Source organism: Macaca fascicularis, chromosome 16 (assembly GCF_037993035.2).
Source record: "Macaca fascicularis isolate 582-1 chromosome 16, T2T-MFA8v1.1".
NCBI lineage: Eukaryota > Metazoa > Chordata > Mammalia > Primates > Cercopithecidae > Macaca > Macaca fascicularis.
Window position 1 is genome coordinate 8,825,852 of NC_088390.1, and position 25,222 is coordinate 8,851,073.

General features: G+C 43.9%; 1 protein-coding gene and 1 long non-coding RNA gene across 2 annotated transcripts in view; one reads left to right on the forward strand and one right to left on the reverse strand.

Annotated features, from left to right (window-relative positions):
• Positions 1-25,222, forward strand: part of LOC135967938 (uncharacterized) — a 45,895-nt gene that overhangs the window by 5,908 nt on the left and 14,765 nt on the right. The window lies entirely within an intron of this gene.
• SPDYE4 (speedy/RINGO cell cycle regulator family member E4) lies at positions 1,916-7,273 on the reverse strand. The gene is made up of 6 exons (XM_045375336.2): positions 7,001-7,273; positions 5,991-6,221; positions 5,119-5,177; positions 4,267-4,352; positions 2,099-2,267; positions 1,916-1,975 (listed from the first exon to the last, which is right to left on the reverse strand). The coding sequence occupies exons 1-6, from the start codon at positions 7,107-7,109 to the stop codon at positions 1,916-1,918; spliced, it is 714 nt and encodes a 237-aa protein (XP_045231271.1). The 5' UTR covers positions 7,110-7,273.

Here is a 25,222-nt window from a genome sequence, read left to right on the forward strand (position 1 = left end):
GATAAAAAGAATCCTCTCTTAAAAATGAAAACAGAATTATATTTTTATGTATATAACAGGTATAACACCCATCAACTTCATAAGAACAGTGTCTTTTAAAAAATACTTGTATTTCTAAACTAGTTAAATAAATGTAGTAAGAATGCCATGCCCATCATTTTCAAAATAAACAAATAAAATGTCTAGTGTATATTGGACATGTTAGTATATACGTAAGGCATGTTAAAAATCACAACTGAATTCTCACAGTCCAGTAACAAACACTAAACAGAAAATTTATAAGAACATAGGGAAACTACCACCTAGCTATAAATATAATGGATATATTAGGTCAGTATCATAGCTAACAAGAGCGCTCACTTCGGGAGCACATGTAATAATAGATAAAACGATTTAAAGAGAAAACATTTGTGATAAAAATAATTCTCTCTTAAAAATGAAAACTAAATTATATTTATATGTATATAATGACCATCACAGAACTCTATAGGAACAGCATGTTTTCAAAACTACACAAATTCCAAACTATTTCAAATCAACATAGTAATAATTCTATGGCCAACATTTTCAAAATAATCCAATAAAATGTATAGTATCTATTAAACTATCTTTTAAAATCCTATGGCAGTAATTTCATATTTAACAAAGAATTCTGTGACAATCTGAGCGCCTGCGCTGTGCCTTCAAATGCTCTGGACTGTGGCAACAAAGTCCATAGGAAACGGGAACTCCAGCTTCCAGCCCAGGGGAGGTTGGGATTCAGCAATGTGAAAAGGGAGGTGGTGTCGCAGGAGGGGTGGAACCAGAAACACCCCTGGTTTCTCACTTTCCCTCCACCGACTCCTAGAAGTACTTCCACGGCTCCTAGGAGGAAAACCTGGTCATTCTATTTTGCTCCTTCTAGAAGAGTCCAGGTTCTTCTAGATGATCTGCACAGGAGGCTCCTGGTGTCTGGCATTAGCGTTGGGATAAACTTCCTGCTGAAAATTCCCCTCTCCCCTGGGCCCAGTGTTCTGAAAGTGAGAGACAGGATGTCACACTTCAAATAGGCAGATCTCCAGACAAGAAGGTTATTCTCATCCCACATCAATCCTAGCTAGAGTTCAGAGCAATGTATAAATCCGATTTTATCTCTAACCCTTCATTGTAAACCCTGATTCTGAGCCATCATTTTTGCTTCTGACACTCACACTTTGGTGAGCTTGACTCCAAAAATCACTTAATACAGCCAAGGCCAGCCCCAGTGATCTGCTTCATAGCAAGGACTTTGGGTGGGTCCACCCAGGGAGTAGAGCACCCTCAGAGAATGTGGCTTTGGACTTCATCACACTTGGGGCCTTTTGTGTTGCTTAAGATCTAAACTTTTAACCATGCTACACACATGTCTAACATGACAACCTCACGAACCAGCAGACCAGATTCCTAATCCTGAACCTTAATCTCTCATGTTTAAGTCTAATGCTCGGTCCTAAATGTGGTTAGCTGCACAAGATGTCAACCAAATCTTCACCGAATCCTTTCCCCAAATCAGTAACTCAAGTGTGTCAACCATAATGAACCTCCCTGGACCTAGGTAGTAGTCTCATTTTTGAGACACAGTGTCACTCTGTCGCCCCGGCTGGAGTGCAGTGGCAGAATCACAGCTCACTGCAGCCCTGACCTCCTGGGGCTCTGGTGTTCCTTCCGCCTCAGCCTCCTGAGTAGTGGGGACTAGAGGCGCCCACCAGGATGCCCAGCTAATTTTTGTATTTTTTGTGGAGATGGGGTGTTGCCATATTGACCAGGCTTGAAGCCGGATCAAGCAGTTGGGTTCCTCGGATTTTCTTACAGATGAGACTATTCTGCCTTTACCTCGAAGGATACACACGTACCTTCCCTCAGGCCGATGACCTCAGGCCTCCACATCCCCGGAGCTCTAGGAAATGAGGGTGCGATCTCGGGCCCACACCCAGTGCTCTGGGTCATAAGCCTGGATCTGGAGAAACACGTACCACTTGAGAAGCCAGGGTCTCCCCAGCAAGACCCTTCCCTGCCCTCCTCCAGCCTCCAATCCACCCCATCCCTCCCCACCCCCACCTCCTCATATGGCCCCACTTACCTCCTCCATCTCCTCTGGGGACACCCACGTCCTCCAGCGCATGGAGCAGATGAGCTGGTAGCGAAGCTTGTGGAACAAAGGTCGCTGGGAGTAGTCCTTGCCATAGAGGAAGGAGAAGATGTCTTGTTTGGGGGCCTGGTTGTCCTCCTCCATGTCACTGGCCAGGTAGCTGGGGAGAGAGATCAGGTGGCTACTCAGGGGCCCCACCAGGAGGGACCCCTGCCTGAGGGCAGCTTCCCAGAGAGGAGGGGAAGGGACCGTCCTCAGCTCAGCACCAACACCCACCCTGCAGAGAGCCCCGCCTTCCTCAGGAGGCCCCACTGGACAGAGACCTGCTAAGGGCGCCTCTCACACCTTCAGGAAGGCGACGATCCAAGTGGTGGCTGGGAGTGGTGGCTCTCACCTGGAATCCCAGCACTTTGGGAGTCCAGGCAGGAGGATCACTGGAGGCCAGGAGTTAGAGACCAGTCTGGGTAATATGGCAAGACCCCCTCTGAATTTAAAAACAACCCAGCTCTTATCCTAAGGATGTGTCCTGCCATCCTTATACAAGAGAGATGACATCACCTCATCCTAGTCCCCATCCATGTTCCTCCCACACCCCCCTTCCTTCTCATGTATGCACACACCTGTCTTCCCCCTCCATCGTAAGTGCCCCCAAGGACAGGAACTGACTGGTTTGTTTCTGTAAATCATTTCTTGCCTACCAAATGGCCAATAGAGGGCTTTGTTTATCTTGGTGCATTAATTCAACAAGCATTGCTGTGAACTCTCTCTTCCCATCCTTCCTACCCTGGCACGTATCATGTACTTCGTAAGGTTTTGTTGAATAAATGAATACATGAATGAATGAAGGAAAGAAGGAAAGATTTATCTTATACGCAAATGCCATATGAATCATTTCACAGAATCAATATAACATGAACAGTTGCAAAATGAAAAGAATTGTGCTGAGTGTTTTAGGAATACTTTGATATTTTGGTTGATTGGGTGGCTTATGTCTGTAGTACCAGCACTTTGAGAGGCTGAGGTGAGAACCCAGGAGTTCCAGAACAGCCAGGGTGACATAGCAAAACCTCATCTCTACTAAAAACCATAAAAACTGGCTGGATGTGGTGGTGTGCACCTGTTGTCCCAGCTACTTGGGAGGCTGAGGTGGGAGGATCTAGAGCCTGGGAGATGGAGGCTGCAGTGAGCTATGCTGGCTGCTGCACTCCAGCCTGAGGGACAGAGCAAGTCTCTGTCTGGTATAAACAAAAACAAAAACTTTGATATTTTGACAAGACCCTGCCTTCAACAGGGGTCTAGTCTGATGGGTTTGGGGAAAAGGAGGGCAGATCAACGAATCCAAAGTGGCACATTATCCTAGGATGTAACTGAAGTGCTGCAGGCATGCAGACGCTGGCAGATCAGAGGAGGCATGGAAAGGCTGTGGGGGCTGAACTGACTTCAACAAATGGGTCGTTCCCTTCAGATTCATATGGGTGCAGGACACCCAGACAGAAAACACAAAATCAAAATGGAGTGGAGGGCATTTGGAAGGAGCGGCGAAAGCAAACCATGAAACATGAAGATGGTGGGCAGGTTTGGTGGTAGAAGGATTGCAGAGAGGGTTGGATTCACCCCGTGGACCCAGGCCTCCATTTATAGGCAAATCAGCTAAGGAAGTTGTTCAGGTGGGCAGTGAAGGGGTGGGAGCTATTCAGGCAGCACTAGGAAGCCCCCTGGCTTGGGGTGGGACTCGCAGGAAGCCCCATCAGGGAGTATTTGATGATGGATCAGTGTTATGCAAGGACGACCTGAATTTCGGCCTCTGTCATGGGAACCTGGAGGAGGAGGATGGAAAATTGCATTTGGTGTTGATATGGGAAGGCGAGAGACAGAAAAACCAGAAATGGCTGATTGCTTGGGGGGCAGGGTCGTGTCCACGGCTTTCCCCTTAGGATGAGTTTATGTTTCCTTTTGTTTGATTCTACTGTTTGTCAACTGCATTTGTGTTTGTTTTTAGAAAGAGCAGACTAAGTACGCCGTAGTATAATCTTAACGTTTTTATACACAGAGTAAAGAGGGGAACTAGGGTCAAAAAATAGACGAGAGGTTGGAATCCCACTTCCTCCACTGTCCCAGGGTGTTGGATATTGACGGGTGGGAAGAAGCAAACTACTCACAGAGCCAGGAAGAAATGAATGCGTTGGTATTGCCATGAGAAGAGGCCGGCACGGCTAAAGTACGCTATGACCATAGCCAGGAGATACTGATGGAGAGAAGGGAACAGAGAGAGAGAAAGGTTGGTCACATCCTGGAAGAGGAAGATGGTGGAGATAAGGGAACAGGGGCTGGGGCGCAGTTGCCTATCACAGAAGGAACCTCAGTGTTGGGTGGCTATGCTCACTGGAGGCTTGCGGGTGGAGAGGTGTTCAAAGTCAGCTGCAAATTCGGGAAGTCAGGGGAAGGGAGGTCTGTGATGCTCCCATGATGATGAGCTCCGATGGGATCATTGGAGGGAGTGTGTCTAGGTCGGCTAATGTCAGGAGGGTCTTGGTGAGCTGGAGCAAAGGACTGTCCCAAAGATATGAGAGGATAGGGGTCAGGAGTTTCAGGACTGTGGCCCAGGGATTCAAGCCCTGGGCAGAGGCAGGGGCCACCCGTCCTCTATGCAATAGGCCACTAGAGCCCTGAGGGGATGCTGACAAACTATAAAAAGATTAACAATAGCCGGAGTGTGATGACTCACGCCTGGAGTCCCAGCTATTGGAGAGGCTGAGGCGGGAGGATCACTTGAGCCCAGGAGGTTGAGGCTGCAGTGAGCTATGATGGCACCACTGCATTCCAACCTGGGCAACAGAACGAGACCCTCTCTTCGAAAAAATAAAAATCAAAATGTGGGTGCCCAAGACTATGGGATCAGCGGGTGGGAGATGGTGGAGGGAGAGAGGAGAGAAATTGTGGTTTTAGATGCTGCACCCTCCCCCAGGACATGTGTTAAAACAGGAACACAGTTGAGTGGAGAACAACCTTACCTTGTCTGACACCCTCAGATCTTTGTCCCAGGCCAGGAATTTTTGAATGACAGGATCCTCTGTGAAAAGAGAGCCTGTGTCAGGGTAAGAAGCGGAACAGGATTGCCGTGGGAGCAACAGAGCAGACAGGAGAACTGTGCCCCTCTGGGGGAAGTCTCAGGATTGTGGTCAAGGGTTACGTGGATGGGAGAGGAGAGAAGGACTTTCACTGGGCAAGGAGGGAGGCTCCTGCTCTGAGACTGCCCTGAGGAGAGGCTGAAGGAGGCCTTTGGTGTCAGAGTCTACAGGATGAGGAGCTGTGAATAAGCCATGATGTCCTCCCATCATACATGAAGGGACCACCGCAGAAGTCATAATGGAATTCCCATCATGGCTTCCGGAGATAGTCACAGCTGGGTGTGCCCATGACCTTGTCATCCCCCTCCATGGATGGAGACACTTAGGTTTAGAAAAGTCAGCAAGAGAGAGTTTCAGAGGGTTCAGCTGAAACCAAGCTTTCTTTTGTCTTTTATTTTATTTTATTTATTTTATGACAAGGTCTTTCCCTGTCAACCAGGCTGGAGTGCTGTGGTGCGGTCATAGCTCATTGCAACTTCAAACTGCTGAGAAGAGATCCTCCCACCTCAGCCTCCCAAAGCACTGGGATCTCAGGCATGAACCACTGCACCTGGCCAGAAACCAGGCTTTCTTATTTCAAGCACAGACCTTTATTAATACCAGCCTAATCCTCTATCTCCTAAGCATCCTCCTCCCACATGGATCGCTCACCCCCTAGGAGGGCATATTCTTCTTATTGGGAAATAGTAATTATTGAAAGTTTCTGCTTTTAAAATAGAACTGGGTTGGAGGTGCTCTTTGGGGTATCCTCCTACCAAGCAGCCTGTTGAAGGCCTCGTGGTGCTCAGGGAGCACGGAGGATGCTCGCTTGCGCGTCAGCTTCATCTTGAGCCCACACAGCATCTCCACCACCCAGGTGTCCTTGGGCTCAGGGGTGCGCTCCAACTCCAGCTCCTCCTCCGGCTCCTCCTCGGATTCGTCTGACCATTCCCTCTTCTTTTTCATGCCAAGAGATTGAGGCTGGGGGCTGGGATCTACCCAAGGGACTGAGTGAAGAAACCAGGCCATAGTGTCGTGTTTCTGCCATTGATCACCTTAGACCCCGACCCAAAAACCTCATACTACTCTTCCATCCTCCCCAGCTTCGCAGACTGTCGGCTTCTCCAAGCCATGTTTCCACCTTTCTCCTTTGCTGATCCCCATCTGCCTCTCCCTAACCTCCCCGTTCTTCCAGCTCTGTCCTCAAAACATTTTCTCATCACAGATAAGAACTTTCAACTGGAGAAAACGGAAACCTTCCCTTGAGCTCTTCTGTCTCCTCTCTCTCTCTTTTTTTTGGGGGGTGGGTGGGGAGACGGAGTCTCCCTCTTGTTGCCCAGGCTGGAGTGCAGTGGGGCAGTCTCGGTTCACTGCAACCTCCGCCTCCTGGGTTCAAATGATTCTTCTGCCTCAGCCTCCTGGGTAGCTGGGACTACAGGCATGCGCCACCATGCCCGGCTCATTTTTGTACTTTTGGTAGAGACAGGGTTTCACTGTGTTAACCAGGATGGTCTCGATCTTCTGACCTCGTGATCCGCCCACCTCGACCTTCCTCTCTCATCTTTTGAGCGAATCTCCTGACCCCCTTCATTGCTCCCCAGGCTTTCTTTCCACGTGGCCATGCTTAGCCCCATTCCCTGCACCCTCCTTCCCTGATCCCTGGCTTTCTGAGTCCCTCCTTTCTTTCCCACACACCCTACTCAGGTGCTCTGGATTTCCAGTAACTGGCCCCCTTCCCTCTCCTCAGTCAATCGTCTCCAATCACTTCTCCCTCCAGTCACCTCACCTGATGGTCCTGGCACTTCATCATCCGCCACCACCTGGGGGGACTGCACCGATGTGCTAGGCTGGGGGCTCTCCTCCTCAAATGGAGGGTGCGCTTGACCACTGGCCATAGTCTCTCCCAAACGCTTTGTTTCTGTCCACAGAACCTAGTCCCTGTTCTGTCCAGAGCCTTCTTCCAGACTCCGTTAGGACCCAGAAGAGCGCATTTCTCTTTTAGAGGCTCGGGAGAAGTTAGGAGTGAAGAACAGCTCTGAGAAGTTGCTGTTGTCCACCTGAGCTCCCAAGCACCCAGAGTCCGGTCCTTCCAATCAGGAAGGTCGGAATCTCTGATGTCATCGGTCATTCCAACCTGGCAACCAGTTTGAAGAAAAACACATGTAACTGCCAGACTGATCTCTTTTCTTGGAGACCCGGGGTGAACGGTATCTCCTGGCAATGTCCCAACCTCTGAGCATTGTCCAAAAGCATCCTCAGGGTCTCCGTATTCCTCTTTTCCCTTTCCCAGCAGAGTCTGTGTCTTCTCCACTCTAAACTTGAGAAGTGTTGGGCTCTCCTCCCCGCCGTTCCTTCCCATTTCAGAGTCCAGTCTGGTGGGAGAGGGAGGAAGGTGGAAGGAAATTTAGGGTAAGCAGAATGATGAGCGCTTCCAAGAGTGAGATTAGCATATGTAGGAGATTCCGGGCACATTGACTTGTCGAATGAAGACGTTATGTCGAAGCACTCAATGTGGCAAAGCTTTTTGGCTGAATGTTTACTGATATTCACTATCCTGGATCCTATATTGGGGAACACGCATCATTTGCTCTCAAGGATCTTTGAGTCCAAGAGACATTTTGAGGAATGAAAATCATAGGAAACTGTCCATGGGTTCGCACAGATTTTCAATGGTGTCCACAAGTTCAGAGCATCCATGGATCACCTAAAGCCTGCCCCTCCAGTTCAGCTAAGGAACTCTGGTCTATAGATCAACTATTACAACATATCTATTTCACTTGACCCTAAAATTTCCTACTATTTATATATTTTATGAATAAAATATTCTGTGTCTAGAAAGACTAAAGGGGAAAAATCTCAGCCAGGCCCAGGGGCTCCTGCTCATAATCTCACTCCTTTGGGAGGTCAAGGCAGGAGCGTCACTTGAGGTTAGGAGATCAAGACTAGTCTGGGTGACATAGCAAGACCTCATCTCTACAAAATATAAACAAAGTAATCAGGAATTGTGGCACACCCCTGTGGTCCCAGTACTTAGGAGGCTAAGGCAGGAGGATTGCTTCAGCCCAGGTGTTTGAGGCCACAGTGAGCTATAATTGCACCACTGCACACCAGCCTGGAAGACAGAGTGAGACTCAGTCTCAAAAATAATTTTTAAAGAAAAAGTAAAAATATAAGAGCTGGATACTATCTCAGATACCATCCAAAAAACCTGTGAATTCTGGCACAGCTTCCTAATGGGCTCCTAGGAGTCTCTTGCTGATGGGAAAGGCACAACTGAATGAGGACACAGATCCTGTCCCTGTGGAAGTCCAATAGTCAGGAAGCTCTGCTTATGTTGACTAGACCTTCGCATTCATGATGCATTGAACCACCAGAGCTGGTTGGATCCTTTTACAACAAAACAGAAAATCATCTTTCTCTCCTATTTAATGGGCTTTCAAATATTAGAAGATCAATATTCTGTTGCCATTAAAATTTATCTTCTGTATCATGTAGAGTTCTGATTAATCACTCTTCAAGCCAGTTTTGCATATTCCTCTGTCTTCTAGGCACCTTCTCTAGACAGGCTACAATAAGACAGCCATCTTAAATTATGTCAATATATTGTCCAAAAATGGGCTAAACAGCCCAGGTTTCATCTGATATGTTCAGGGAAAAGCAAAACTATCACTTCTCCCCTTCTCTTTTCCTTCAGTGATGCAGGTTAATACAACAATGACTGTAGGTATGCACCAAAAATATCGTTAGAGTGAAACAGAAGGGCGTTACTGTTGTAAGAGTAACAGGCTCATGCCTGTCATCCCTACACTTTGGGAGGCCAAGGCGGGAGAATCACTGGAACCCAGGAGTTGGAGACGAGCCTGGGTAACGTTGTGAGACTCCGTCTCTCCAAAAAAATTTAAAATTAGCCTGGTGTGGTGGCACACACCTGTAGTCCCAGCTAGTTCGGAGGCTGAGTTTGGAGGAAAAGAAGTGCTTTGCAAATACCAGTCTTTCAGTCTAAGGATCTCAACTGGGAACATTAAGATACAGATGTCAGGACCCAGCCCCATAGATTCTAATTCCAAAGGACTGAGGTGAGGGCTGATTTAACTTCATCATTGGAGTCCATTCAGATATGGAACTCTCTGGGTGACGCTGCGCAATAGAGATCCCGAAGACAGCAAAATCAGTCTCAAACGAAATGAGCAGGAAAGATTTTTTGAGCGAGGTACAGAAGACCTGGGCCTCACATGGGAGCGCCGTCACCAGGCTTTGTATCCTTGGCTTGGCGGGAACTTCTGAAGCAGCCTCCAAGCCCCCTGTGTGCTGGTCGACAAGCCCCCTAACACTGGCTCACAGCCGTAATTCCAGCACTTTGGGAGGCCAAGGCAGAAGGATTGCTTGAGCGCAGGAGTGCAAGAACAGCCCGGGCAACTTGGCGAAACCCTGTCTCCACCAAAAATATAAAAACTAGCTGGGTGTGGTGGCGCCTGCCTGTAGTCCCAGCTACTCGGGAGGCTGAAGTGGGAGGAACATTTGACCCTGGGAGGCAAAGGCTGCAGTGAGCCAAGTTAGCGCCACTGCACTCAAGCCTGGGTGACAGTGAGACCACGTCTCCATTAAAAGGAGAAACACTAAAAATTTTAACTGAGAATATGAAAGAACTGAATAGCGACTTACAAAATGTCTAAATGATGGTTCAATGTGGTAAAGCTGTACATTCCATCCAAATGAATTTAGGAATTTTATGCGATTGCAATCAAAATCTCAGAGAGTTTTCCCCCACAGATGTTGACAAAACAGTGTAAAAGTTCATCTGGAGAATTGAGTACTTAAGGAACCATCCCAAAAGAAAAATAAGAGGGAATGTCCACTATTAGACACCAAAATGTGTTCTAAGGTGAAAGTGTTAAAACAGCATGCTGCTAGTGTCACTCCAGGCAAAAAACCTCAAGTGTTCTAAGGGCTTGGGCAAGTACCTTGCTCTAAGACAGGCCTGACTTTGTGAGCTGCCTAAAGGCATGAAAACGCACAATTTTCAAAGATACTTCAGTCCAAAACCAAAACAAGACCAAACACACATCTGGAGACCTGGAATAGGCTACAAGGCCCCAATTTATGATCCTTGATACAATAAAGAGAATAGAAAGTTCAGAATAAACCCAAGTTTCTATAGGAATGTATTATATGCTATCATGGCATATCCCCATGGGGAAAGTAGAGATTATGCCACAAATGGCGCTGGACAACTAGCTCATTATTTGGAAAATAGAAAGACATATACAAATCAAACTCCAGATGGGTTTATTTAAATGGGAAATTAAATGTTCAATGTGAAAATTCAGTATGTAGCAGGATATCCAATGGAAATGATACTTTTCTGTCGTTTTGCCAATGGTGAGAGAGCTGCCAGAACGCAGCCTTGATCCTCAGAAGTCACAAGGCTCACATGTCATATCTGAGCCTCTGAAGACTTTACAAGTCTAATTTACAAGTTTAAATTCCAACCCAAAGTATAGAGAGTCTTCATATCCTCACTGCTGTGAACTGAATACCTGCCCCCAAAATTCATATGTTGAAACCCTATGTTAGTCCATTTTCACGCTGCTGATAAAGACATACCCAAGACTGGGAAGAGAAAGAGGTTTAAATTGGACCTACAGGTCCACATGCCTGGGGAGGTTTCAGAACCATGGCGGGAGGTGAAAGGCACTTCTTACATGGTGGCGGCAAGAGAAAATGAAAGGGAAGCAAAAGCGGAAACCCCTGATAAACCCTTCAGATCTCCTGAGACTTATTCACTATCAGGAGAATAGCACAGAAAGACCGGCCCCCACGACTCAGTTACCTCCCCGTGGGTCCCTCCCATGACAAGTGGAAATTCTGTGAGATACAATTCAAGTTGAGATTAGAATGGGAACACAGACAAGCCATATCAAACCCTAATCTCCAATGTAATGGTACTTGGATATTCAGCCTTTGGGAGGTAATTAGTTCCTAAGGGTGGTGCCCTTACGATGGGTTTAGTGTCCTCTGTCTTAGAAAAGAAAGTGCTTGCTTTCTCTCTCTTTGCTCTCCGCCATGTGAGGGAGCAATAGGATGACAGCCATCTGCAAACCAGCAAGCCGACCTTCAGCAGACACTGTCTCTCCAGGCACCTTGATCTTGGACTTCCCGGCCTCCAGAACTGTGAGAAGGAAATGTTTAAGATTCCCAGTCTATGATAATTTGTTAGAGCAGCTCAGACTGACTAAGACACTCACCAATATGGTATATTACCAGTCTCTTAAATGTTTGCCAGTCTGATAGGTGAACTTACACATCTGTATACAGCCATTTCTTCTTCTGTGAGTATCTTGTTCATGTTTGATGCATATTTTAAAAATCAAGTTGCTTTGCATTTTTATTGATTTATAGAAGGCCTTTCTGTGTTCTCGAACATAATCCTATATTTTTGATGCTCACTTCTATTCATCCTAATACTTTTGAATGGATTGGTTGGACCATCATTGGATGCAACAAGGGACAGGGAAGGCAATCAACACAGCAATCCGTGGCAGGCTGACCAATAGCGAGGCACCCAGGCTGATTCACCAAGTCAACAGAAGAATTAGCTTTCTCTCCTTCTAGGCTCAGGATTCTCTAAAAGCAGAGATGGTACTAAAGAGGAGAGGTGGGGCAATATTTGGTTTGTTTACCCTGTGACTACATCATTGAGAGATAGATACAACATATCTGCAGTCCCCAAGAATTTTTTTTTTTTTTTGAGACAGGGTCTTGCTCTGTTGCCCAGCCTGGAGTGCACCCATGATCACAACTCATGCAACCTTGACCTCCCAGGCCCAAGCAATCCTCCCACCTCAGCCTCCTTAATAGCTGGGACTACGGGTGTGCACCCCTACACCTAGCTAAATTTTGTATTTTTATAGAGGTGTGGTTTCACCATGTTGCCCAGGCTGGTCTTGAACTCCTGGGCTCAAACCGTCTGCCCACCTGGGCCTCCCAAAGTGCTGAGATGACAGGCATGAGCCACTGTGCCTGGCCATCGCAAGAATGTTTGGAGGGTTCAGGGTCAGTGCAGACTCTTGTTAACTCCCTAAGTTCATCCTATTGTAAGTTCACTCTCGGACATTGCACAAACACTTCTCAAATTCCTCCCAGATCTTACTTGCCTCATTTGCATGTGGTTTATGGTATTAGTGACAGAAGGAAGGGTCCTAGAATGAAGGTAACCTGTATCAATACCCGCACGGTTCCATTTGCTTGAATACTAATTGTGTTCTAGGCTCAGCCATGCTTGCGGTTACACAAACATCAACACTTTGCAACCTCCTCCTCCTTATTTTGTGTGTCTGTCAGAGGTGTCCTCAGAGTTCACTGACTTCAGTAATTTGATTTATGCTAACTAAACCAAATATACTTACCTCCTCCCATAAATAGTTTTACTGTATGGCCCAGATGCAGTGGCTCATGCCTGTAATCCCAGCATTTTGGGAGGCCGAGGCTGGTGGATCACCTGAGGTCGGGAGTTCGAGACCAGCCTGACCAACATAGTGAAACCCTGTCTCTACTAAAAATACAAAAAAATCAGCTGGGCTCGGTGGCAGGTGCCTGTAATTCCAACTACTTGGGAGGCCGAGGCCAATGAATAGCTTGAACCTAGGAGGCGGAGGTTGCAGTGAGCAGAGATTGCGCCACTGCACTCCAACTCAGGCAACAGAGTGAGACTCTGTCTCAAAAAAAAAAAAAAAAAGATTTCCTGTATGATGAATAATGTCCAACATATATATGCAGATATTTTCTGCCAGCCTGCTGTTTGTCTTTAATTTTATGTTGTCTTTTATCATAGAAATGTAAAATATTTATCTAGCTGAATCTGTTGATCATTCTATCTTCCTGAGTTTTGTGTTTTCTTTAAAAAAGTCTCCTGCACTCAAAATTATAAATATATTTACGTTTAGAACTGTATTGTTAAGTGTTGTTTATTTTTAACTGTAGTAAAATACACATAACAACAAATTTGCCATCTTAAGCATTTTTAAGTGTACTGTTCAGTATTGTTAAGTATTATTCACACGTTTGTGCCACTAATGTTTACAACATTTTCAGCCGGGTGCAGTGGCTCACGCCTGTAATCCCAGCACTTTGGGAGGCTGAGGTGGACAGATCATGAGGTCAGGAGATCGAGACCATCCTGGCTAACATGGTAAAACCTAATCTCTACTGAAAAGACAAAAAAATTAGCCAGGCGTGCTGGCAGGCGCCTGTAGTCCCAGCTACTTGGGAGGCTGAGGCAAGAGAATGGCCTGAACCCGGGCGGTGGAGGTTGCAGTGAGCCGAGATTGTGCCACTGCACTCCAGGCCTCCAGCCTGGGCGGCAGAGTGAGACTCCATCAAAAAAAAAAAAAAAAAAAAGAAAAAGAAGATTTTCATCTTGTAAAACTGAAATTTCATTCCCACTAATGAATAACTTTCCATTTTGCTCTTCCCCTAGCCTCTGACAACTACCTTTCTACTTTCTGTCTCTATGAATTTGATTACTCTAGGTACTTCATATAAATGAAATCATACAGTGTTTGTCTTTTTGTGACTGGCTTATTTCATTTAGTATAACGTTTTCAGGGCTCATCCATGGGGTAGCCTATGTCAGAATTTCCTTCCTTTTAAAGCCTGAATAACATCCCCTTCTGTTAATACTGTATTTTGTTTATCCATTCATCCATTGATGGACATTTGGGTTGACTCCACTTTTTAGCTATTGCAAATAATGCTGCTATGAATGTGGGTGTTCAAATATCTCTTTGAGACTTGGCTTCAATTTTTTGGAGTGTATATATTTAGAAGTGGAATTGCTAGGTCATATGGTAATTCTATTTTTAATTTCTTGAAGAAACCGTACTGTTTTCCACAGTGGCCGCTCCATTTTACATTTTCACCAACCACACGCAAGGGTTCCAGTTTCTCCACATTCTCGCCAACACTTGTTATTTCTGTTTTTGTTTTTGTTTTTTTTAATAGTAGCCATCCTGATGGATGTGAGGTGACATCTCATTGTAAAATTATGTTATTTTTTAATTACAAAACTAATAAGTGAGTACATTCTCGTTATACATCATTTGAACAATAGAAATACATCTGAAGCCCTATTTGTCCACCACCCAATCCCATTCCCAGAGGTGACCGTGCATTCAACAAACACTTATGTCGAGTATCTGTGATGGGCCTGATGCTCTTCTGGGCTGGGGATGCAGCAGTGAACAACACAAACTCCTCACTGTTATGGCAAGTGGGAGGAGAAAACAACCAAGGAACATGAGTGGGGAGGTCTGGGAATTGAGACAAAGGAACCAGTCAGTGCCCACAGACACAAGTACCTCCCATAAAACCTTCTCACTGGGTTGCTGATCCTCCAGGCCTCTGGGGACAGGGCCTAGGCCCTGTGAGCTTCTCAGGAGCCTATACCAATGTTTCCAGCTTGAAAATAATCGCTGGCTCTAAAATGCAAAAAGGAAGTCACAAAATGAAGAATACATGTTGAGTTCGATGCTTACAAATGTTAACACACCAGCTTCCTGAATTGCTAACTTTAGCATTCATACAGCATTTCACACATTTGAAAGTAATCTGTGGATTTCATTTCCTCACTTCTCGAGAATTCCCAATTATGCATAGATTTTTGGGGGAAAATAAGCAAAGCAAATTGTGAATTAAATGAGTTACTCAGACAAATAATTTCAAAAGCAAAATTAGAAAAGTCTTTTTGCCTTTTTTTTCCTCCCAAATGATTTTTAATGTCGATGAAAGTGAATTTTAATCTGTTTGTTATGGCAGCGTTTAGGGCTTAGTTAAGTTTGCTGCAGGGCTGGGTTGTCTAAAGATGGCCGCAGTGGGTTTTCAGTAATACAATGATGCAAGGCCGGTGGCCTCCCTGAACCCAGCCATCTTTTCATGGAATGATTCTATGATTCCATTTTGGCGGTCTGCTGGGGCTGAGGAAGACAGAACCCCTCAGAGGCAGTTTCAAGGGCCACTCTCAGGGAAAGGATGAGGCAGAACACTGGTTGTACTCATCTCACTGGGCAGTCATGGCTGAGTCTGGTCTTGGAGACCAGCCTCAAACCTCAGCCTGCTCTGTGACTTGTCCCTGATGTGTTAAATGGCCTCCTGTTCTCTGTCATGACCAATTTCCCAATGCTGGGATTACTGAGAAGAGAACTCCCATTTGTCCAAACTAACAGCTCTACTAGGCAGTAGCTGAAATAACGCCTTTCCTTCTGACCTTGGGTGTTCTGGGAGTGTGGCTCTCTGCCTTCACCAGGAAGCTGACCGATGCTCTAAGTCTACATATGGAAGTGACTACTAGTAACCTCTTCACCTAGAAAGACATAAGTGGGTAAAAGGAAGCTTCTCACACTCTGCCCCAAGTTATTCCATCCATTTGCTTTTTCTCCTTGCCCAGACCCCTCCAGTGAGGACACCTTTCTTTATCTCAAGCATTTCAATAGTCATACTTCTCAGTCTTCAGACATCAAATTTTATTTCCTTTTATTTATTTATTTATTTTGAGACAGCATCTCATACTGTTGCCCAGGCTGGAGCACGAGTTACAGTGGCACAATCATGGCTCCTTGCAGCCTCGATCTCCCTGGGTTCAGGTGATCCTCCCTCCTCAGCCTCCCAAGTAGCTGAAACTACAGGGATATGCCACCACACCTGGCTTTTTTTTTTTTTTTTTTGTATTTTTTGCAGAGGTGGGGTTTCCCCATGTTGCCCAGACTGGTCTTGAATTTGCAGCCTCAAGGAATCCTCTTGCCTCGGTCTCCCAAAATGCTAGGATTACAGGCATGAGCTACCTTGCCTGGCCCAAATTTGATTTATAAAAAGAAAATGTTGACCCTGAATACATCCCTGTGTAGTGGAAATGTAAAGAATAACAAATTTAGCATAATAATTACCATCTCCTGGTGACGGTGGAGGGAAGGACATAGCACCGGGGAGGCTTACTCTATATTGGTAATGAGTAATAGTTTAGACTGAGCTCTGGGGACAAAGTGCTCATTATTATTCTGTATACCTTTTGCTATATCTGCAATATTTAATAATAAATTACAAAGAAAATACTATAATTGCTTATACGGTGGTTAATCGTTTTTGTCATTCTTCAGTCTTGCAGATTCTCCTCCAAATCTTTCAATCAGTCATTTTCCCTTTCTTTTGTGAATCTCCACTAACATCCTTCGCCTTCTTCTCATTCCCTGAAACTTGATTGACATTCTACCTTCTATATTTGACATCCATGCTTGCTAATAACTCTCTCTCCTTGGGTATTCCCCCACTATGTCTCTTTATCTCCTTGGAAACTGTGTAGTCTTAAAATATCTCAATGTTCCTTACCTGCCACTTCTTCACTTACCACACAGAATCCCAGTAGTTTGGAGCTAGAACCACCCGAGATCACCGATTCCAAGCTTTTCATGATAATAGAAGAAAAACAGTGGAGGGAGGCTTGGAGATTCAACTTCATCTCCAGCAATGGCAAAGCTGGGAACTGAAATGAGGCTAACTTCAGGCTTCCCACGAGATTGCAACCAGGAAAGGCTCTCAGCTCCTGTTCCTGGAGAGCTGCAGAAGTGGGAGGGAGGTTAACGGGTCCTGGAACTGAACAGAAAACAAAGAGGGAACCCTGAGGAGTTATATGGTTAGATGCCTCTGTGTGTGTGTGTGTGTGTGTGTGTGTGTGTGTGTGTGTGTGTGTGTGTGAGAGAGAGAGAGAGAGAGAGAGAAAGAGTGTATGTGTGTAATGTAAGTCTAAAGCAGAATAGGAACAGGTATGGATGGGGGCTAGTGTGGGATATGATGAGGTTTCTCTGCAAATAATCTGATCAATCTTTTATTCTTTAATTTATAGTACCCCCCCCCCCATTTTTCTCCTTTTTTCTCTTTTTTTCCTTCTTGCCTTTGTTAGATGCCCAGGCATGCCACAGTACCAGGTGTTATCAGTACCAGCTCACATTCCTTTCCTTATTTGGAAAGAGGACTAACTTTCTGGCTCCTTACAGACACCCCTTCCCCTTTCCCTCCACTTTCTTTTACGTGCCCATCCTATCTAAAAAATCAAATGTTTTAGCCAACCGGGATTAGTTTACATTGTACGACCTGACCCTGGCCAATGGGGAAAGGGTACAGGGGTAGGACTTGCATCAGGAATAAAGGCTCTCGTGCCCCTTCGTTCAGGTGTACTCTCATGGCGACTGGCCAAGGAGGCATCCCTCTGCGCAGAAGTAAAATTGCTTTGCTAAGAACCCTTTGTTCGAGTGTTCAATTTCCTTAGGATTTTGAGCGTTATTCCTAACAGTAGGGGACGTCAGACTGTTGATCTCTCGCCTTCGTTTTGCCGTGGCAAGACCCTGGCACACCCTGTTGCCACTGTGCGACAAAAAAACAGCATTAGCCTAGGGCCAACTTAATGCCAACTGGGAGCAGCGAGGTGAGAAGGGAGCAGCGTTACAGCAGATACGAGGGAGAAGGCTGACTGTACCCTCTTCCACAGGTGCTATGGACTGAATTGTGACCACCCCCCCTACTCCCAAATTTGTATGTTAAAGTCCTAATCCAATATGATTGTATTTGGAGACAGGGTCTTCAGGAGGTAATTAAGGCTATATGAGGTTGTAAAGGTTGGCCCTGATCTCATAGGATCAGTGTCTTCATGAGACACCAGAGAGCTCGCTTGCTCCCTCTCTCTGTGTTCACGCACAGAGGAAAGGCCATGTGAGCACATAGTGAGAAGGCAGCCATCTGAAACCCAAGGGAGAGCCCTCACCACACACCAGTCCGGCTGGCACCTTGATCTTGGACTTCCCAGCCTCCAGAACAGTGAGAAATAAATGTCTGTTATGGAAGCCACCCAGTCTGTGATATTTTGTTATAGCAGTCTGAGCCGATGAATACAATGGGACAGGCAGTTGCAACAGAGGGAGGCAGCCCTTGGAAAAGAATAATATCTGAGGAAGAGGCTCTGGAAGATTTGCTGAGGAAAAGTATTGCCTGGTTGGGGAAGACAAAAGGGAAGTGGTTGCTTTCAGAATGCAACACCAGAAGCTCTCTCAATGGACACGTATGCACTGGCAGCTGATGTAGTTGGTAGTACCAAGGACAAGAACTCATAAGGAAAAAGAATGGGATGTCTGAGGAGGGCAACGGTTATATGAAGGGCAACGGTTATATGAGAAAGATAAATGGAACAACCTGTATCAAAGGAAACAACCAATCAATTAATGGAATTGAAATTTGAAATAAGCATAACAAATGTGTTTAAAGACATGAGGGAAGGTGTCAGAAATGTGAAGCGGAAGCAAGCCCCAGTGGTGTCGAACAAATCAGATGGACATCCTGAATATGAAGACTGATGAATGAAAGAACTGAATGGATACGTTGAATGGCAGGATGGATACAGACAAAGAGCGACTAGGGAGTGGAAAGCCAGGTTAGCAACTCTCCTAGAGACATCAGGAAGAGATGAAGAATAAAAGCTAGGAAAGAGGAGTGAGGCAAAAATGTAAGATTTAAGTAGTAAGATGAGTCTCATGAAAAGAAAATGGAGAGGGATGAAATAATTTGAATAAAAAGTGACCACGAATTTCCAAGAGAGACTTCAGATTCACCAAAAAAAAATCTCATGTCTAAGAAGACAAAACAAAACATTCTAGCCACACCTAGACATATTGCGGTGAAACTTAAGAACAGCAAAGACAAACAGAAAATTTCTTTTTAATTCAGTTTTTAATTTTGGGCAGATAGTTGATTCTCATGGTCAAAAGATTCAAAAAAGGAGCTTATAGTGAAAATTCTAATTGCATTTCTTCTTTTATCCATCCATTTCCCACCCCTTCCCCATAGATAACCACTTTTATTACTTTTGGCATATTTTGCAGAGTTTCTTTATGCAAATATGAGCAGACATGAATATAATCTTAGCTTCCTTTCTTTCTATACAAAAAGTGGTATATAGATCCTGTTCTATATTTTTATCACTCTTTATTTTGTTAATATACATTAGGGATTTTTCCATATCAATACACAAAAGGCGCTTTTAATTGCATGATTTTTTTTTCATTGTGTGGACAAACCATAATTTATGTAACTGGTCTCTTACTGATGGACATTTGGGCTATTTCCAGTTTTTTTTTGGTAATAGATAACCTTGTATAAATACCATTTAATGAATAGGCAGGTGTATCTGTAGGATACATTCCACAAAGTAGGATTCCTGGGTCTATTCACTTGTTTTTCTGTTTCTGTGAACCGCCTGTGATATCCTCTGCCTATCAGTTTATTGAGTTTATTTACAAATCTATGCCTTTTCCTTAGAGATTTGTAGGAGTTTTGCAAGGAAAATAGCCTCTGGGACATGAGTCACAAATATTTTTCCCAGTTTGTGTTTTGACTTATGCTGAGGTGGGATTTTTTTTTTTGGTAGAATTTTTTTTTGGGGGGACAGGGTCTTGTTCTGTCACCTAGGCTGGAGTGCAGTGGCCCAATCATGGCTCACTGCAGCCTCAACCTCCCAGGCTCAAGTGATCCTCCCACCCCAGTCTCCCAAGTAGCTAGGACTACAGGCATGTGCCATCACACCTGGTTATTTTTTTCTTTCTTTTTTTTTTGTAGATATGGGGTGTCACTATGTTGCCCAGGCTGGTGATCTCAAACTCCTGGGCTCAAGTGATACTCCTGCTTCAGCCTCCCAAAGTGCTGGGATTACAGGCATGAGCTACTATACCTGGTCAGTAAAATTTTTTTATTTTTATGTATTCAAATGCACTAATATTTTTTATGGCTTCTGGATTTTCAGTCATAGTCAGAGAAGCTATCTCTATTACAAAGCTATTAAGAATTCTTCCATGTTTTCTTTAAATGCTTTCACGGTTTCATGTACTTTATTTATTTATTTATTTTTTGACAGGGTCTCACTTTCTCACCCAGGCTGGAGTGCAGTGGCATGATCTCATCTCACTGCCTCCCCGGCTCAAGCGATCCTCCCACCTCAGTCTCCTGAGTAACTGGTACTACAGGTGCATGCCACTACTCCTGGCTAATTTTTGTATTTTTGGTTGAGACAGAGTCTCACTATGTTGCCCAGGCTGGTCTTGAACTCCTGGGCTCAAGCAATCCTCCCACCTCGGCCACCCAAAGTGTTGGGATTACAGGTGTGAGCCACCGCGCCCAGCCTGGTTTCATATCATTTTATGGTTTCACTTTTTACATTTTTGTTTTTGAGCCAATTGGAGTTTTTCCTGGTGTAGGGTGTGAGATAGTGATCCATTTTTTTCCCTCCCATCCTATGACTGCCCAATTGTCTCCAAATCACTTACTGACTAGTCCTTTTCTTCATGAAAATTTTCTGTTCTGTCAGTCTGTCTATTCATGTGGTTTTACATCTTTTCGGGCTGGTCCAGTCTCACTGTACTTCTCTTTTAGTCTTCATAGCTATGCTTGTTTATTTTTCCATATCAACTTTAGAATCAGCTTTTCTAGTTCCAAGTAGAGCAATCAACTAAACAGCAGCAACAACAAAAGCCAGCTAATATTTTTATCAGTATTGCATTAAATGTACAAATGAATGTAGACCATCTTTGTGATGCTGAATCACCTAATGAAAATGGTAAACTTTTTCTTTTTTCTTTTCTTTTTTTTTTTTTTTGAGACAGAGTCTCGCTCTATCACCCGGGCTGGAGTGCAGTTTCACAATCTCAGCTCACTGCAACCTCTACCTCTCAGGTTCAAGCGAGTCTCATGCCTCAGCCTCCTGAGTAGCTGGGATTACAGGCATGCACCACCACGCCCAGCTAATTTTTTGTATTTTCAGTAGAGACGGGGTCTCGCCACGTTGACCAGGCTGGTCTCGAACTTCTGGCCTCAAGTGATCCGCCCGTCTCAGCCTCCCAAAGTGCTGGGATTACAGGCATGAGCCACTGTGCCCGGCCAAGGCCTGTTTTAATTTTTAATTTTAATTTTTGTAGGTACATAATAGGTGTATATATTTATGAGGTACACAAGATGCTTTCATATAGGCATGCAATATATAATAATCACATCATGTAACATGGGCTATCTATCCTACTAAGCATTTATCCTTTGTGTTACAAATAATCCAATTATACTCTTAGTTATTTTTAAATGTATAAGTAAATTATTATTGACTATAGTCATCCTATTGTGCTATCAAATACAAAGTCTTATTCATTCTTTTCAACTAAACTTTTTCACTTGTTTCAGTCTTCTTTTTCTTGTCTTTCAACAGAATTTTAAAGTTTTCTTTATATAGGTCTTCTACGTTTTTTGTTAAGTTCATTCCTAAATATGCTATTATTTAGTCGTTGTTGAGACAGAAAATTCTAAAAGCTCCCAGAGAAAAAGAAACAATAACCATATTGGCATTCGACTTCTCAACATCAAACTTAAAACAATTGAGTAATATTTTCAAATGACTGAAGGACAAGAGCTTTTCAAAGCCCAGTATTTTGTATGCATTCTAAGTACTATTAAAATGTGATCATGAATTTAAAATATTTTCAGGCACATAAATTCTCAAAACGTTTACCACATCAAGATCTTCTTTGAAACCATTTAACAAATTGTTTTCTTAGTGGCTGCTCTAGGGATTACAATTAGTATTTTAATTTTTAAAAAAAATCTACTTTGAATTAATACTAACTTAATTTCAGTAATCTACAAACTCTTTGCTCCAATATACCTCCATTCCCTCCCTGCTTCTTTGTGCCAATATGGTTATGCAAATTTCATCTTTATACAGCTATCAGTACAGTTTTATAATTATTGCTTTATGTAGTTGATTTTAAAAAGAGAAAGTTAAATCAGAAAAAGAGAAGAGTTAGAAACAAAAATATGTTTATACTGCCTTTTATAATTATCCATTTAATAACCTTTACTGGTGCTTTTTATTTTTTCATGTGGATTCAAGTTACTGTCTCATGTCCTCTCATTTCAGCCCGAAGAACTCCCTTTTGTATTTCTGATAAGCTCTACTAGCGGTGAGTGCTCTCAATTTTTGTTTATCTGGAAATATCTTAACATCTTTATTTTTGAAGTAGAGGTTTGTTGTATAGAGAATTCTTGATTGAGAATCTTTTGACACATCGAAGTTGTCATCCCACTGTCTTCCCGCCTTCATGATTTCTAATAAGAAGTTAGCTGTCAATCTTGTTGAAGATGTCTTGGACACAATAGGTTGTTTTCCTCTTGCTGTTTTCAAGGTTTTCTTTTTGTCTTTGACTTTCACCCACTTGACTATAATGTGTCTAGGTGTGAATCTCTTTGAGTTTTTCTAGTTGGGGTTTGTTAAGCTTCTTGGGATATGTACACTAGTGGTTTTCACCACACTTGGGAAATTTTTAGTCATTACCCCAAATATTTTTTATTTCTCTTTATGTTTCTTTTCTTCTTCAGGAACACTCATTATATGTATGTTGGTATGCTTGATGATATCCCACAGGTCTCTGAGGCTCTGTTTATTTTTCTTCATTCTGTTTTTACTCTGTTCCTCAGATAGATAATCTTTACTGACTTACTTTCAACTTTGCTGATTCTTTCTTTCGACAGCTCAAATTTGCTATCAATCCCCTTTAGTGAATTTTTCATTTCAGTTATTGTATTTCTCCACTCTAGGATTTCTATTTGGCTTTTTTGGGGGTAATTTCTATTTCTTTGTTGATATTCTCTATTTGGTGAGATATTGTTGTCATCCTTTTCTTGAATTCTTTAGGCCTGGTATTCTTTCATTCTTTGAACATATTTTTAATAGGTGATTTGAAGTCTTTGTCTACTAAACTTGACATCTGTGTGCCCTAAGGGATATTTTCTGATGGCTGTTTAACTGTGTATGTGGCATACTTTTCTGTTTCTTTGCATGTCTTGTAAATTACTGATGAAACTGAACTTTTTTTTTTTTTTTGAGATGGAGTCTTGCTCTGTTGCCCAGGCTGGAGTGCAGTGGCGTGATCTCGGCTGACTGCAATCTCTGCCTCCCGGGTTCACACCATTTTCCTGCCTCAGCCTCCCGAGTAGCTGGGACTACAGGCACCTACTAAGTTTTTGTATTTTTAGTAGAGAAGGGGTTTCACCATGTTAGCCAGGATGATCTCCATCTCCTGACCTCACGATCTGCCCACCTTGGTCTCCCAAAGTGCTGGGATTATGGGCTTGAGCCACCGCGCGTGGCCGAAACAGAACATTTTTTGTAGTGCCATGGCTTGGTTGTAGTTTGTCTTCGTCAAAACTCTTGCTGAAATTTGATCCCCAATGTGGCAGTGTTGAGAGGTGGGCCTAGTGGGAGATGTTTGGGTCATGAGGGTGGATTCCTCATAAATATATTCATACTTTCCCACAGGAGTTAGTGAGTTTTCTGTCTTGTGGGAATCAATTAGTTCCCATGAAAGCATGTCGTTTAAAATAGTCTGATTTCCTCAATTCCTCTCTCTTGCTCCCCTTCCCACCATGTGATCTCTTTGCACATGCTCACTTCCCCCTGGCTTTCTGCCATGAGCTGAAGCAGCCCAAGGTTCTCATCAAATAGAGATGCCCAATCTTGAACGTTCTAGCCACCAAAATCATGAGCCAAATAAACCTGTTTTCTTTTTCCTTTCTCTTTTTTGAGACAAGGTCTTGCTCTGTCACGCAGGATGGAGTGCAGTGGTGCGATCAAAACTCACTGTAGCCTTGACCTCCTTGGCTCATGCAATCCTCCCACCTCAGCCTCCTGAGTAGCTGGGACTACAGATGTGAACCACCATGCCTGGCTAGTATTTTATTTTTTGTGGAGATGGAGTCTCACTATGTTTCCCAGACTGGTCTTGAACTCCTGGGCTTAAGTACTAAACCCACCTCAGTCTCACAAAGTGCAGGGGTTATAGGAATGAGCCACTAGGCCCACTATCTTTTTAAAAATAAGCTACCCACCCAGTCTCAGGCATTCTGTCATAGCAATACAAAACAGACTAAGATAGATAGTATATTGTAACAACATGGTATGAGATACCCTCCCCCCAGGTTTGTTGCTCTTGCTGCTTTTTATGTCATTGTTTTGCTGTTTGCTTCTTATGTGCTTAGTGCCTTTCCTGGATTAATTCTGTAGATTCTATATTCCCTGCAATATGCAGGTCCTGAGTTCTCTGTTTGCATTTTAAAGCAGGGTTATTATTTTCATTTTTAAGTCTGGTTTCCTAGGGTTCAGTCCTAGGTCAGTATAATTTAGTGGTCAGCCAAAATGATTGGTCGGAAGATTTCCCTAAATGCTTTGTCTGTATATCTTTCACCATTTGCCAAGGGGAGCTGTATCTGAAGGCACAGCTTCACACTTCAGGCAGTTTATAAGACAGCCTTAACTTTCACTTTTTGCTTGTACAGGGACTCAGGGTCACCCAGAGGTGAATGACTGGGGCCTTCTTCTTTCTAAGGTCTTTCCCAAGCATGCATATGAGTACAGCCTTCTAGATCCCCAGGAATATATTGGAGTTTTTTAAAGTTCCCTGTGGTTTTCTAGTTCTCAAGAACTTCCTTTTAAACTTTTATTGTTGTTGGCCAGGCTCTTGTTTGCTGCAACCAGAATCACAGACTTAGGCAGCTGAGATATTGCCATCAGATTGCTATTGTTTTTGGCAATGTCCTGGGGACAGCTTTGTTGTTGTTGTTGTTGTTGTTTTTGTCCATGAGCTGAGTTGTGAATCAAATGAAATAGCCGCAACATCTTGGGAATAGAGATTTTCCAGGTAGCTGCTAATTTGGACAAAATATTGAGTGTGCTCTAGGCGTGGGGCTTTTAATGGAGCTCCAAAAGAGTCAGTCATCTCCATTAGCTCCATGTCTGCTGGCCTTTCATGGCTACTGGGCCACCAAGCTGGAGAGGGAGAGAGGATGGGAATAGCTTCAAGTTAAAATCCCACAGACACCACTGTCTTATTGAAGTTCAGTATTTTTCTCTTGGATGGATGATTTTCAGTTCCTTCTGTGG